Raw genomic sequence first — 16,832 nt, forward strand, 5'->3', positions numbered from 1 at the left:
ACAATTTCAATCAAAAAACCTCCGATCAACCAATTTCGATAAAGTTGACCTTGAGGTGAACTCGTTTAGGCCTCAACAAAACCCGCAGGATTTTGTGCGTGTATTAGTATCAGATAGGGATATAACCTGTACAGCTACACTGCCTCGATGACATGCCAACACACAAGCAGGACTGTGCTATGCACACACATATTTATGCTTAGTTTACAGCTCAACGCAGACCCTGTGAACAACTTTGTTACAGAACATCACCCTCTCGTTCTTGTGTTGTTGAACCAGCACATCGTGGTCAAGCTCAACTCACAGGGGAATCGTTCGTTTTGGTGGGATTTGACTGAATGTCTAATAAAACCTTGCCTTAAAAATGTCCGATTTTTTTGTGTGTGTTTCAAGCCTGTTCACGATGCAGCTCCACAGTGAGTGCCAGGATCAAGGGTGGCTCCAGAATGTGCCGAGTTTTTCCCTTAAAATGTTATGATGTGAGGACAGACACGAATGCTACAGCGTCTGTAAAATCTGGACGGAGTAACCAACGTTTATTAAACTGTATTTCTGAAATGTTTCGGTCCCCGCTCACTGTCATCCCGTGCCTCTGAGAATCAAGAACGGCCCCGAGGCTGCCGAGTCTATCTGTACGATGTTGACCCTGTTTCGGACTTTGTTTGACATTTCGGTTCTGCACACCAGCAGCACGGTGAATGTGTGTTTACTGCGTTTGATGCCCGCAGACCCGAACCTGCAAACACTACGCTGGGCTGACTGCGGCTCTGAAACAGATTCCAATCGTGCGGCCTTTTCTTTTAATACACCACTTCATGTTCTCTTAATTCTCAAACGTTCCACTCAACATCTCATGTTCACCCTTTTCCTGCGTATCGAGAGGCGGCTGATGACAGACATGCACAGAGCACCGGGTTACCTCACACGGGACTTTCGCCACGACAACAATGCTGCTTTTGAAACTGTGGAGGAGAAGATGCATTCCTCCGCATTGCCAAGACCTCCGAGTTTAGCACCTTCTCTGTGAAAGGCGAGGCTGGATTCAGATAAGCTGTCAACAGCGCATGTATACACAACAGTCCCAGGCAGTCTACGGAAAGTCAAAGCAATAATTAAAATGCAGCCAGTAAACACTCTTCCATTGCATGCAGCTGTGTTTACATTCAACCTTTACAGTATATTTGGGGGAAAAATGTCATGCCAGTCTCTCTCTTCCTCTAACTTTCTCGCTGTCACCACTTCTATCTTCTGTTTACACATTCATGCCCACCTGGCTCGGAGCGGAGAAACGCTGCGGCACATCATCCTGTGGTTTCGCCGTGGTTAGCCGTTTAAAGTTTTCATCTGAGATAATGGTTGGAAAGTCGCTGCTAACAATTTTGTCCGGGCTGTGAGATAGTTGTAGAGGAGTGTCCACATCTTGAACAATGCATAAATTAGGCATGGAAGATTGTTTGCAGGAGGTAATTAGGAAACCGGGATTCGAGGCGAAAAAGCACAGGCGTGGGTATAATTTTGACACTTCTATCCCCTCTGCTCGAGTCCGACCTCACAGTGAGCCCATCAGACGTTCAGCCAAAACAGCCCAGATGCCAGCCGACGGGAATCCGAGACGCACACGGTTGAAGACACGGAAGAAGCAGGTGTGACAGGAAGATGACAGTGATCTAGCAGGCGAGTTTCATAATCCTCCATTCACAGATGTCCTGCGAGGCAACAATAAATCCCCTCGCTATCTCTCGAGATGCTCCAGAATTGAACTGCGTTTGGGCTAATTGGCCACTTCGGCTATGACCTCATGGTTCTGTGAGGAAAACAAGCAGATGAGGACTTGTGACAGCTCATTGATGAGCCAGGAGAGAGTCGATGTGGAAGCCGTGGTTTGGCTGCAAGTGCTATCAACTCATACTCCGCACATCACACCTCGAGCCGTCATATTAATTAAACCTGTAACAACCCCCCCCCCCCCCCCGTGAAAATTAAACCCCCCCCTGTTGTTTCTCCATATTTCAACCAGGGAGCAACAATTTAGGGGAAGCAGATCCAAGTTCCAACATGTCAAGGATGATGTGTCCTCATTAATTCTTTTTTGGAACTGTCAAAACAATCCAGAAATCTAGAATCCACTGTGAATGCACAAAAGTTCCTTTTCCAGCAGAAATATTGTCAGATTCTGTCGGGAAGCCAAAATTCCAACACGATTGATGCATCATAATTAAAGGTTTTAAGAACATCCCAGATTCTGTAATGAGAGCGTTCGTTTCAGAAGAGCTCTCAATCACATGCTGCCTAATTTGGTCCATGGTGTATTGCTATTTTTTTAATCTTCACTCTTCTTCTGGTCTTTGTAGAAAATGAATCTACTGCACCATCCGTGTCTATATCGGTCCCACAAGAGCCTCGCTTTCGCCATGTTAGTCTCTTGGCCACCAGGATGTGGTTTTTGCAGGAAAAAAAAGGCCACTCAATGGAATTGCGTCACCAGATGCGTAACCAAAACAAGGAAGAGAAAAACGTTCTGCCGTCATCTATCCCTAGTCATGGAAATGGCAGACGGTGGAACAGCCACAGTGGCAAAATCCACTCAACCGTCCAAGCAACAATACCACCCGGGCCCACCAGGGGCACAAAAGTTGTCTGTTGTCTCTTTAAATATAATTTAATTTTTTTAATTCTTTAGATATGAGTCTTTTTTTTTCGACGGATTTTATTGTAATATAATGCCACTTTGAATTAATAAAAATAGTTACCGCACATATTGAATTGGTTGTACTCTTCAGATATCAGGCTTTGAATCTAATGTCACAACGATAAGATGACACTGAATGATTCAAAGTATCACAATAAGGGGTGGGATTTCAATTTCAAAGTGCACCTCGTGTTCGTCAGACAATCTTCTAAACTGACACATAATCCTATAATTGCAGGTTTATTATGTTGTGTGGGGCACACCCCAGGATAGCTGTGGTATTCCAAACACAGCTTTATGCCATTTCATCCTCATTAATACAGTGTTTGTTTCAAAACTTTAAGCTATGAACCATGAAAAGAAGCAGTCACTGGCGCACCAGTTGTACGATGAATGGTAAATTTAATTTGGAACATTAATATTATGTGGGGGATGTGTTGTAGATTCATTAAGGAGCTCAAAAGTATTCATCCACGCTCAGCACTGCTGGAATAATTTCTCTTAATGAAGGTTGATGCTGCTTGTTTATGGGCTCGAATTCCATTGAGGGACGTAAGACTCAACTGGACAGGAGGTCTGTGTGAGTAAACAGAGGTCTGGATAGCTTATGAGGGTTTTTACCTTTCAAATGTGTCACTTTTTCCAGTGGGCCTCCCACAGAGACCCACCTCGGGTCAAATGGAAGTAAGCTGAGCGTAGGTGAATGTGTGCATGGAGTCAAAATGCGTAAGACTGCAGATGTTGGAATCTATAACAAATATATTTGTTTGTGAGAGTGAGTCAAAATTTCCTTTGTTTCTTTACACAATTTATAAAAATGAATTTGTTGCGAGGCCAGCTCCATCTGTTTGACTTCTTCCTCTGTCTGTTTTCGCTTGTCTCACTCTCCGTCTTTCTTCCAACCCCCCCCCCCCCCCCATTTTTTTCTGTGCCACAGCATTGATATTGTATTATGGTGCTTATTTGTTGAGGCCATGTGTATACATTCAGAGCAGCACACGTTTCCTGTTAACACTGGAGGCTGAACTCACATCCAAAAATTACAGCTTCTCAGGCCAGTTCTGCAGACCAGACCACTGCCTTGTCTAAATATCAGCGCGCTCCAACATTGTTTATCCCAGATCGCACAGTAAATGTCAGCCAATCAGTGAAGTGGACTGCTACACGTCCAAATGAGACTAAAAGGACTTAACTGTTCTCAAATCAAAATGCAGATTCGTCTGAAACGTGCAGTTTTGCATTTGCAGTCACATACTCCGTGTCAGGCACACTTTGCTTCATATGTCTCAACTTTCACGCTTACTGCCAACTTCCTTTTTTTTTTTTTTGGAACATGACTATAAGGTGTGGATATCAAAATAGGTTAGAGTGTGAAACATGCAGACACCTTCTGAGAACCTGACAAATCAAATCCATTAACTCTCAGAATAGCACTTAAAATAGTGTACACTCACTTCCTTTGCCATATCAGAATGATTGCATGGAGTCTTCTCAGACATTTTAAGAATACGTGGGCTGCTTTTCTCACTGGAGAGTTTACCTACTCTAAGGAAATCAGTCAAGCACTGGCATTTTCTATATCACGTCATGATACGCCTTTTGGTCCACATCTCCGCTGCTGTGAGATGGAGAGCGACGGAACAGCCCCCTTGGATCCTCTCTGAGCAGCTCTGATTGTGCATACAAAGCCGGTCGGAAATTGGGAGCGGTAAACAGAGGCCAGGCAGTGCTGCGAGCTGTCAAACAGCTCCGTGTATGATTGAAGACAACCCTGAGCTAGAACATAAACATCCCAGCAGGCTCTCGTTCGTGCACACAGTCGCTGCAGCCTCACAGGCAGCCACGATGGATCGGGGGGGGGGGGGGGGTGGAGGAGAAGGGGATAGTTTTATGATTAGGCGGAAATATTGGGAATTGTACCTGCATGGGGCTTCCAAAGGGGGGGGATACTCGGGGGGTGCCCCAACAGGGGGATTTTCTAGTGAGTGCAAATGTGCGGACTCACAGACAGAAACACACATCTTCAGGGATACTTCCAGATGAATACCATTCTTCTGTCATGGCTTCGATAATCATTTATGTTACTTGGCACCTTTGAACCCGGTGACAAAATGAATAAACAGTATTAAAAAAGTAAGAATGACAGCTGAACTTTTCCTCAGCTTTACTGAGTACAGTATGTTGAAGTTTAACCGGACCCAGACGTCCATATAAGTTTTTTTGTTTTTGTCCCATTTTTTTTCTTATCTTCTTTGGTCATTGGAATGAAGTAAACACACAGAGCGAGAGTCCGAGAGCGGACATTCTTACTTAATTACGATCCTGAGTTCATTTGTTTTCAATAAAGAGGTGTGCTTTGTTACTTCCTTTCACTCTTTCTTCCTTTCTTTCTTTCTTTCTTTCTTTCTGTCTGCTTGTTTCAATGCACTTCCCTGCGAGTGGATTTAGATGGCTGATCACTATGCACTTACTCCTTCACCCTGGCTTATGATGTCTGGCAAACACAAACTGCTCCGTTATTACCATCCATTACTACACAGCTGATAAGCTTGCTGATTTGTTTATATATATATATATATCTTTGCAAGGTTGGATACTTTTACTTTTCACTAAGGCAACAGAGAATCAATTTGACTAAACATGTAGTAGTTAGAATATATCATAAAAATAAGAAATGGGTCTTAAAGGTTCATCAAGTCTCAAGTTAATGGCCAAAAAATTGATTAGACATCTTTATAGATTCCCACATAAAGCCTGTCAATGAACCTGGGTGTTTCAGGTTTTAAGGAGATCAATGTGTTGGGCACGCGTCTGCTTTGAACTGTAATCCACCTGCAAATCATAAATAAGTGCATGCACTAAACAAGGTTTTTCCACTTTTTTCCCCCCCATGGCCGCTGGCCAGCCACCAGCCTTGAGGGGTGTGAAGGGCCCTGCCAGGGGTCAAAGAAGGTGATTGGCTGATGAGGTCATTCTGGGATGAATGCCCAATTCCTCCCGCTCCTAAATGAATACTTCATCTCCTTACCTCATTAAGGAATCCATGTGGATCTGGAAGAGGACAAGATGAATATGAGCGATCGCAGACAGGCAAACATTAATCACCAGGATCCTTGGAGCCACAGAACAACCACCACACAGTCCGACTCTAACAGCTGACATAACAACTATTTATTTTCTACTTAGAGAGAGGACGTTAACAGAAGGCTGAAGGAAATGATTGAAAGCTTCAAACATGTTTCATCTCTGATACAGCGTGGTTGGTTGTTAACCTGATCGATGTAAGACATGACACAAAAAGTTCACAATTTGCTGCGATCGCGGCACGAAATGAAAAGTTTGAACATCATTTCAATCCCCTGGAAGTTATTGGTACAGTCACACCCCTTTTTCAAAGCTGTTAACTGTTGTCAGGATATACATGGTGTTGCCCTGACATGTTGTGCTGAGTGAGAGGTGATAAATAGATACATTACATGTTTTTAAAAAGCTTACATTTCTGCAAATACCCAAAAGTTTGAAAATACTGTTTGTGTAGGTGTTTATGTTGCAGGGACTTCACAGGACTTCACATTCAATCCAAGGAGACTCAAACACACAGAAGGCATTAGACTTCACATAAACTATTCCAATGCAATATTCAGAAAAGTAAGAATGAAACCATGACACTGTCAACGTATTTCAGTGGATCTGTAGTGTGCCACTCTAATAGGACGGTTTAACTATATGGATAAATCTGCCAATTATTATTTTCTCAATGTTAGAAAATTATGAATGATAAAAAGGTGAATTTATTGATAAGAATAATCTATCACAAAAAAACTAGGATATGACAAACATGCATTGGTAGCAACTTCATCTATATAGCTATACTGCTTTTAATCAAAGAACAATAAGTTACAAGCCTGAATAAACAAAGCTTGACAAAGCTGATTTGAAATACCCTTCTCCCTGCTTAGCATAATTCCTAAAGTGAACAATTAGCCCATCTGATCCATAATAGCACATGATGGTAAATGAAAAAAAAGAAGAAAAAAAAAGGAAATATGCTCATACGTGGTCAAAGGTGTCTTGGCATCTTATGTGCATATGTATTTCATTAGTTCCCACAGATGCTTGCAATATAATCTACCAGAGCATTTTTTACAGCCTCTACACTACAGTATTCGAAAGGGGAGGACCATTTTTTCCACGGTGACCTGTGGCCTCTTTGACGGAGTCATACAGCGTTACCGTGAAGACAACAGGCCTGCGAATGTCTCGCACTGATATTGTGCGGCAGGCTACGACTCCTGCTCGCGTTAAGGACACGTTCCGCTGAAACAGGGCCTGGTTCTGTTCGGGGGCATTAGGGGGCATCGCAGGCTAACTTTGTTTGCCTGCGATACTTTTCCCCACCACACTCAAACACCACACCAGGGGATTTCTGATGCCAGGGAAATGATATTATTGTAGTAGTGGTCGAGGTGGTGGTCTCCACCACAAGCAAACTTCCTATACTAATTTAAAGAAAGACACATCAACATTCTGATCTGACTGAATAGATCACTTTAAGATGAAAAGCTTGGGGGGGTCTAATGTGACCATTTGAGGAAAACATGTCTCAATTTTCAAATCAACTGCTGTCAGTCAGTTTGGAGCAGTGTGGTTACATGGTAATGATCTGTGCCAGTGTGTGCACACAAACATTTTGTATATCTGTTTGCATGCAGATCTCTTTGTCTGTGCACCTGTGCTTGTACAGGTGTGTGTGTGTGTGCGTGTACAGGTGTGTGTGTGTGTGTGTGTGTGTGTGTGGTATTGTACAGGTGTGTGTGTGTTTGTGCAGCATGTACCTGTGTGTAGTCATTTTTCTCTGGCACTGTTTACAAGCGTGGGTTTAATCACTTGACAGTAAATGGGGTCCTGCGTAAATATGGAGCGAAAGCGACCGGACCACCCACGTGGCCGAAAAAAAAAAAGAAGAAGAAGAAGGTGCACAGCCGTGTAATTGTTGGAGTGAACCTTTTTTGTCTCTCTCCCCACGACCACTAAATCAGCTCTTTTCGATCTTCATCACAACATCACGGGTTTCTGTCCAGACACCGAGATCTCTCCCCACCTGGACTGACGATGGTAAGAGAGACGCACCTGAGAAGTCTGAGCGGTAGACAGGTAGACAGGTAGGTAGACAGACAGACAGACAGACAGACGTCCGGTTCCATCAGGTGGCAACAAGGGCCAATGACCACTCTTCATCCTTTAGCCTCGTTTTATTCTGCTCATTCACGAGGACAATTTACTGTCAGTTCATTGAGGTGATGGTTCCTTGGTCTTTAGTTACCCCCCCCAACATTTTCCTGATCATGGAGGTTTTTTATGTTACAGATAATTCGCATATGGAACAAAGTGTTGTTAAGCTTGTGTCTGTTTTCTTCAAGAGTTTAAGTCCTCGGCTTTATTTGCGCAATGTGCCAAAATCGCCAAAGTTTACAAATCTTATTATAGGCACAATGAACAAAAACGCACTGATGTCAATGAAGTCTGCAGCATGACACCTATACTGAGAAAAAGGCTTCCTGCCCGTTGCATGAGATAATATGACAGTCGGCGATTAATGACGTCAAAGCTTTTTAACGCTGAATGTGTAATGCGCAAGAACAAGGTCATACGATATTGCGCATTTATCTCCAGACATCTGCTGTGTGAAAATATGGAAACATTTGTTTTGATCTGTACCAACGTGCTGTCACGATGTCACACTGAATGTGTAGTAGGCTCTGTCACTAAAGAGGACGATTGAATAAGCGTCTCCACGAGAAATGGCTTTTAATTAACACTGGTTTTATTATTTATTATAGTTTATATGAAAGCTGTTGTTGGTGTGCAATTTTTTTTTCCGCAAAAGATGATTTATTTGCATCTTTGATGTGGCTGTGTAGAGCCGAGCTGTTTATTATACAGCCTATAGTCTGATCCCCCCAAAAATATATTCAGCTTTTTGGATTTATCTCGGATATTTCCACAAACAGCATATTGCATGGAGGACCCACGTATATATTACTGAACATTGTAACGACTCTATTAATGCGGGACTTTAATAATAAGGGCTGTAATTTGAGGCTCAACTATACCACCATCTTGGGGGGGGGGGGCACGGACCAGTGCACCTCGCTCAGACTCCAGGTCCTATAACGCTTCAGTGTGGGGGAAAAAACACCCAAACACCCAAACAGCGAACGCGCCGGGCCGGTGCGGTTCCCCGAGCTCCTCCCCCGAGGTCGGAGATGCGCACACACGAGGTCCCTCTGCCTGGGTGGCCCCTGCACTTTAGTGAGCTGTTGCTAAGCAGCTAATAATAGTCGTGTTTGCTGAGTAATTTCTGCCCTTCTGGAACCAATCAGATGCGAGAAAGTCCTGCAATCTGACAGCCCCAGAGGCGGGATCTCCAGTCGTTCTCTTTTTTCCCTCTCTCTCTCTCTCTCTCCCTTTACACCCCTCCTCCTCCTCCGCCGAGTCCAAACGGAGAGAGGTCTTTTCTCCCCTTCTATTGAATCTCAGAGTTGGCCGTGACGCGCGGCCCAGGGGAAGAGCGCACGGATCCCAGCAGAATGCCACGACCCTCGAGCTTCCTCCGCCGACGACTCGTGTTGGGGAACCGGTCCGCGCTCTGAGAGCAACTCGCCTTCCTGGGAGAGACGCGGCGAGTGCGGTGAGAGCGGCGCAGAGCTCCGGATCGCGAAATGTTGGGATGGAAGGCGCAGACTCCGACTCGCCGCCTCCAACAGGGGCATGAAGTCCTGCTTCGCGGGTGTGAGATCTCCGAGCGTGAACCGCTGCTGCCTTGGGATATCGCCGCGCGCTCTCGGGGAAACACGATAAAGTGGGAAACGGTGACCGGCCCGCAGTCCCCGCAACATGGCCTCGGCCGCTAATGCGCCCTCCGAGCAGGGGAACGGAGACCCCGACCGGCCGAGAGTGACGCGGAGGAACAGGGGGGACTATGCCCGCGGCGCACCGCTGGATTTGGAGTATCTGCAGCGGCCGAGCTACTGCGACGCCGGCTTCGCCTTGCAGCAGATCACAGAGGTGCTTATCTCTCATCCACAAGCCGGGGGAGCGAGCTCTGCGCTCCCGGGGTCGTTGTGTCCGCCAAAAAAAGAAAGAAAGGGGGGGGGGGGGGAAGAGAAAAGTGGCCAACCTATGTTCCAGTCGCTGCTAGGTAACGGGGGGGGGGGGGGGGGGGGGGGGAGGTTGGAGGTTGTAGTGAGCACTACGGTTGTTTTTATTTCACTTCGTGCAACATTCACTCTTCTCCATGTGCAGCCGGCTCCCGTGTTAGGATGCGAATAGGGTTGCGCGCACACACACACACACACACACACACACACACACACTCTCTCTCTCTCACACACACACACACACACACACACAGGGCCACGGTCGTTCCGACTGCGTCGTCCCATCCTATAACGGTCTCGGTCCGGGGCAGGACACGCAGACAGGCAAACACCGCCAGTGACCGAGTGGTTTCATAACATCAGCTTCATCCGCACAAGTGCACGCGTAAAAACCAGGCAACGAACAACAACAGCGTGTTGGTGGCTGAGATGCGAGTTGTGTTGTGTGGCGGTGTGTAAAACTCTGGGCGACCCGCGTAGAGAGAGAGAGAGAGAGAGAGAGAGAGAAGAGAGGATCCATGTGGCTGCCCTCTTTCGTTCACAAATGCTGCCAGTCCCCCTGCGACGGCTCCTCCGCTCCGCGTGCAGGCCGGAACACACGGGCTGCCGGCCGGGGAGTGGAGTCGGTGTGTGCTGGTGTCCGTGGCTGCTTCTTTTTTGAACCACATGCACCTTCTTTTCTTTTTTTTTTGCTCATTGTTTACTATCACCGATGGACGCGTGGCTGTTGATGTGGGATACTGTAATGGTAGATTAGCCCGCTTCTCCCAAAACACATTCTTTTTGTTGTGCAGCATCTATCCATAAGGAGTATATACTGTGTAGAGTGATGCAGGCATTTGCTCAAGGATTTCCCTGTGTGAAATAAAGACCCACAGCGGAGGGAGGCATATCATCAGAAGACCCCCTACTGTATAATTGTGTCTTGACAGCTATCTCCCATTATTTACCTCCATCCACTCTGGTGGTCCAGCTGCAAACTCATTTTTTGGGGGGGGGCAGAGAGCAGCGCAGGCCCGGCACTGTTAGTTTTCTTTATTTCCCCTAATTAACTCATCACCGTATACAGCAGTGAAGTGACAGACATGGAGCGGGCCGTGTGCTGGTGACCTGCGGGGGATGAAGAGATCTCTCTTTTTGCGCGTATCCTGCTAGGGTTACTGTTTATACATGTCACTGATACGACAGAATCCGTGTCTCTCACCCTGGGGAGCCTCCGGTGGTTTCCTCGACGGTCCCCGGCAGATGTGCACATGTCAGTCGCTAAAGGTCAAGCGAGTCAGACGGCGATTATGTTTTGTTGTCTTGATCACAGTCCCCCCCCCCCCCCCCCCCCCCCCCCCCCCCCTTTCTCTTAAATCCTGCATTAAAGAAACATTTGAAGTCACACAGAGAGCTCCAACAACAAGCCGAGGTTCCTTGGGCCAAACCGGGGGCCCGTAGTTTAAATGGTTTAAGACTCTTTGATTTGGACACATTTGGGACCACCTGCGGAGGTCCTTTCTTTGCCTGTATTACACTTCCACCCTGCAGATTCACCTGCACAAGTAAGTACAAGCGTTCTGCATTTTAACTGACACTTACATTCGGCCTCTTGTCTTGTTGCAGGGGAAGGCGACCGGGAGGAAGGCACCTCTATGGCTGAGAGCGAAGTTCCAGAGACTTTTATTCAGGCTGGGCTGTTACATACAAAAGAACTGCGGAAAGTTTTTGGTTGTGGGCCTCATGATTTTCGGAGCTTTCGCTGTGGGCTTGAGGGCCGCTAATTTGGAGACGGATGTGGAGAAGCTCTGGGTGGAAGGTAAGACACTGATTGTTTTTTTTGGGTAATTTATTACTGTTCTTGTCTGTGTGTGTTCAAGCCTGAGGGATTATTTATAGTTTGGGCCCTGGTAAGTGGCCAAGTGAAACTTTGCAGATCATTTTATTCATGCTTTCCATGCAGCTTCTCTAACCATGTTAGATGCACTCACAAGATGTGCAAAGCAGGGTGGCTGTAACTGCCCTGAGGAGCAAGGTTGTAATTAAGTTCATAAGCAGCTTTTGGGGTAGAGGAAATTTTTGTCAAAGCCGCCATTTTGTGAGAGTGTGTGAGCGAGTGTGTGTGTGTGTGAGTGTGTGTCTGCCTGCCCCCAGCAGTTGAATGCTCAGAGACTGTGTGTGGTCCCGTTTTGGACAGCTCTCAACTTTCCAAAAAGATTTGTCTCCGGCAGCAGGGAAAAAGTGGAGTGAGGACAGGAACTTGTGTTTGTGGAGTGGGAGGCTGCTCACTTGTTGTTTGAAAGTGAAAGAGAAAAAAAGAGGCAAAAAAAGTTATGAAGAATGACATTTTTGAAGGAATAGGGAACTGTGCTTATCGGTGGTGCTTGGGGGGTAAAGGGGAAGGGGCTGTGCTTTTCTCCCCTCTCCTTTTGATCTGCATTCCTGCACTTGGGGCTAGAGTGTGCTGTGGGAGTCATGAATGGAGGAGCAGTTTTTTGCCGCCGAGAAATTGAATACGTATTTTTTTGGTCATTAAAAAGAAGAAGAAAACAACAACTTTGTTAATGCATAGTTGCTGATGTTACTGTGGTCGCCGTGTCTGTTTTCCCTCCATTTCAACTACCATCGCTCAAATAGAAAATAATGTATATATATATATATGCGCGTATTGTGAGATCCAGCGTTAAAGCGGACGATTGCTGAACAGATCAAACACCCCACCTCCTTCTCGGGTTGGCCGCGCTCTCCTTGCGTGCTGCTGCAGGGGTCTGACGGACAGCATGCTCGTCTAATGTGTGGCGCAGGCGCAGTGGGCGGCGGTTTGAGCCCGGGGGAGCTTCTCCGGTGCAGGACTTTTTTGTGAGAGGAACACACGCGTTTTAACGCCTTTTCCACATTTCAGGTCGTGGTCATGTGCACTTCAGTGAAGGGGGCACCACATGAAACTGAAAGGTGCAGACCTGACAATACATCCTTTAGGTCACCGGCAAGGTTGAAATCGAGTAATTGCTGACCTTTTTTCATAGTCACTTAGTTAATACTTCTTAGCACCGTGAAAAACGTTTGCCATCATAAAAATAAAACATTGTGACACAAATTCAAGTCCACACGAACTTGAAATATCTGATATGCAAAAAAAAAGTGGTCTGGGAGGATTAATGGGTGAAGTTATTTAATGAGTCGCAAAAGTTTTGGTGTTGCAGCTGCTCGAAAATGTGAGGATTTGTTACTGCTCTTTGTTTGTTTGCACTATGTTGGTTTTATTGGGCAAAAAATCACTTTGTGCCCCAATAACTTTTTGTGTGCTGAAATAATCCGTGGATTAACGAATGAAAATACTAATTTGTTCTGAGCATTACACCGGGCGTAACTCATTGGCACTTTACTACAATTGAGTTTCATTTGCTCAGGCCTCTGCCAGGGCGTCACTGTTCTCTTTCATCGAAGTTCAGCCACTAATGGACAGCAGAGGCTCGCGCTGCGTCGAGCCTGACAGACAGCTGACCCGCGTCAAGTGACCTCTGGTAGACACCACCAACGTGGACCCACACCGACACGCGGAGACCCGCTCGCATTCGCACAGACGCCGACACAAAGAGACTTCGGGCTGCAGCGGTTTTCCTAGGTCCCGGTACGTGAGGGGTTCCAGATGTTGGTAGGGAGAGATCTGTTTGTTTAGATTAGACTGCACAGCTGAGGGATAGATTAGTTCTGCCTGGACCGTGGAACGCTGTGCTGGGCCGTGCTGGGGGACTGGCCCATCGTCCGAGAGGAAAAAGAGGAGAGAGGAGGAGAGGACAGAGCGGCTGTTTATGTTTCATTTGGAACTGCCCTCCGCAGGCGACCCGTGGACGACCCCGCCTGGAAGCTGTGTGGCCTGTAGACGCACGCAGGAACACACACACACTCACACACACACACACACACACACACACACACACACACACACACACACACACACACACACACACACACACACACACTCTCCACCCATCCCGCATTCGATCTCTCGATTCCTTCACAAATGACTTGAGCTGCGTTTTCGCATTTTTATGATCGCACTCCGTGTCTGTCGTCGCCTTCTTTTTTCTGGTCGTACCGAGGCGGCGGAGGTCCCGCAGCAGAGCACCATTAGCCGCGCACCAGAGTTGGCCGGTTTGTTTATCCTACACTCAGTCACGTGCCGCGGCTTTCGCGGCGATTGTCTCTTCTCACACGACACTCACTCAGCACTGTTTATAAACACTCCGACACAGGAAGTTCTGTTTATTAGACAAAGCGACAGAGACCAAGTGGCAATGGGATGCAGGCCTGCACAAAGAGACGAATGTGTCCGTGTGCTCTGAGGATGTATCTGGGAAACATGTAGGGAAATATAGTAATATTTAATCAAGTCTTATAGAAGTCTTTTTCCCCCTACTGAGTCCACATGATGATAAGATGTTTAGGGCAGATTGCATCCCCAATGCGCATAATGTATATATCCACTGTGACAGCTCCCAGGAAACTATTAGCCGAAACAGGACGTTGTAGCATTGTGCTCTCCCATTTTGCGCTCCCCACTCCCAAACGCGACTCGCTGCCCTCCGTGCGCTTTTCCTCGGTGTCGGAACCCGTAGTCTGTTGACCTCTGTTCGACTTCAGACACATCCTAAGTTTCAGATCGCCGAGGACTCTAGATGATCGCGCGACGATTAACCGTAAGCCGGGTGCGGGGAGCAGAGACGCAGAAGAGAGGGATAAGACCCCTTTAGAGGTCTCCCTGGCTGCAAATGGAAAACGGAGCCATCCCTCGGCATTCTCGGTTAAGACAAACACAGGCCAAATTGTAAAGAAAATAGCAGCACCGCCTGCCTCTAATTAAAACAGTATCGCGTAAACATTGGCCTTCCTGTAGGACGGACCCTCGCTCTTTCACTCGGTTTCTGTGCAAAGCGAGGGGCTGGAGATGTGGCTGTGTGGTTTTCTGGGGCTGTGTTGATGGGGGCGAGGGCGCAGGGAGGAGGAAGTTTGGAAATGGGGCTTTTGAAGCTTGAGCTCTGGGCAAGGGTTGAAGTTGAAACAGGGGATGAAGCAGATGAGTTTGAGCTGTACTGTAATCTGGCCTGAGTTGCGGTTCGCCAACAGTTCTCACTCAGACCAAAGAGAGAACGGGGCCCACAGCATTCAGGGGACGCCTTTTGTTCCCATCACACAGGCGTCACTTGAGGTACACAGAGATATGTGTGAGCGATTCAAGTTAAAATGAGGTTTATGGTCCCCAGATTTATGGCCTGGACGACGACATAGGGCTGTGGATTGTAGTCTCAAGGCTACGTACGGAGGGGAGGCCCCTGGTCCCGGAGTGCTTTCTTGAGGGGGGGGGGGGGGGGGGGCATAAGTGTAGAGGACAGGGGCCACGGGGGTAGACCCCGGGGACCCTGAGGTCATCTCGTAGAGGCCCCGCTATTTAAAACCTCACCTGATACTCACCCTGTGGCCTGGGTGCAGAGTGAAGACTCACAGCAGAGGGGAGGAGTGGGGGGCAGGGGGGGTGGAAGAAATGCAGCAGAAGTCGCAGCTGTCACAGTGCCTTGTTTGCATCCTGTATATGTTAATGTGCATGCGCATGTGTTCCAGCTTGTGTACGCCTGTATGAGTGCATCTCGTCAGCCAGATGTTGTTTGAGCACTACACGTTATCAGTCATTTTTTTAAAATATGAATTTCTGTTTAATAATTTTTTGTCATCTGTCCTCCAGCAGAGGGCAGTGAATCTGATCAATGTTTGCTTTAATCTCATGATTAAAGTCCACCTTAAACCCCCAACCCTGAATAGTTATGGCAACTCAAATAAGTATCCAAAATGCTACATCAGTGCCAGCCGTCATTGCTGCTTTATTAACAGAATATACAGTATGTCACACTGCCTAAAATATTGTTATGCTATTGTTCTTCTCACTGAAAAGTGGCTGCCTTCTTCTCATCCCTGGTACCAATATGGTAACAGTTAGAATGGTACCAATCCATGTTTGTGTGCATCCCGAGTCTGATCTAAGGTTTTTAAATCTGGTCTGATAGGACGGTTGTTGTTTTTTTCCCAAAGCGACTCCCTCCCTGCCTCGCGTGTCTGTTTTGTATCTTGTGTGATTAAGAGCCGAGTTGACAGAGTTGGTGGTTGTTTTGTTGTTTTGCTCGTAGTGGCAGCGGAGAAGGGAGCGGTATAATGCTAAGTGCATGCGGAAGGAGTCTTGACATCCTTTCTTGTGGACGAAGATGGGGGGGGGGGGGGGAGGAGGAGGAGGAGTGCCCCGAATGTGGTGTCTCCACTGAAGGGATTGTGGTTTGCGTGATTGAATTATCCAGCTTTTGATGTGTATGGGAGCACTGATACATGCATGAATGCACACATGCACGCACACACACAGACACGCACACATACACACACACACACACACGCACGCACACACACACACACACACACACAGGCGTTCGCACATGCAGAGAGGCTTTGGAGTCTTGGTTCTGTGAATGAGGAGGTGGTTGACTTGGGCTGGCATGGCAGACTGTTTTGATGGGCCTCGCTTTGCTATTTTCTCCTCTTTATTCATCTGTTTTCCTCGTTTTCTCTTGCTCTCTCATCTTCTCCCACCATCTTCCTCCGCCGCACGCAATCAAACACGCAAATGCACCCACACCCAGTCTCTTTTTCCTAGTTTTGCACCGAACACACCACACAGAGTCATCTATCGGTCTTCCTCCGTTCGTTGCACTCTCTTTCGGACACTTTGCAGACGGTCACACATCCACACTTCTCCAAAATTCCAAACTGGAACTCAATTGAGTTTGTGTTTATCAGTTCACTACAAACAGGATTAGACCTCTGAGGAAGGAATAACATTCCAGCGTGTTGTGTTAAACTTTACGAGTTGATGAAATGTGTAGGCCTTGCTGGTGAGGGATTTAGTGTGGGGAAACATTGCGCCTCTGGTACTGTACACAGACTTACAGCGCTGTTTTCTC

At 47.0% G+C, this 16,832-nt stretch overlaps 1 protein-coding gene across 1 annotated transcript in view; it reads left to right on the plus strand.

Moving 5' to 3' along the window:
* Window positions 1-9,182: 9,182 nt before the first annotated feature.
* ptch1 (patched 1) overlaps window positions 9,183-16,832 on the plus strand; it is a 48,315-nt gene continuing 40,665 nt past the window's right edge. Inside the window, exons 1-2 of the mRNA XM_035640530.2 lie at window positions 9,183-9,757; window positions 11,458-11,650. Coding sequence (XP_035496423.2) covers window positions 9,587-9,757; window positions 11,458-11,650 — 364 coding nt within the window. The 5' untranslated portion in view covers window positions 9,183-9,586. The remainder of the gene's footprint in view (window positions 9,758-11,457; window positions 11,651-16,832) is intronic.

The sequence above is a fragment of the Scophthalmus maximus genome, chromosome 19 (assembly GCF_022379125.1).
Source record: "Scophthalmus maximus strain ysfricsl-2021 chromosome 19, ASM2237912v1, whole genome shotgun sequence".
Classification (NCBI taxonomy): Eukaryota; Metazoa; Chordata; class Actinopteri; order Pleuronectiformes; family Scophthalmidae; genus Scophthalmus; species Scophthalmus maximus.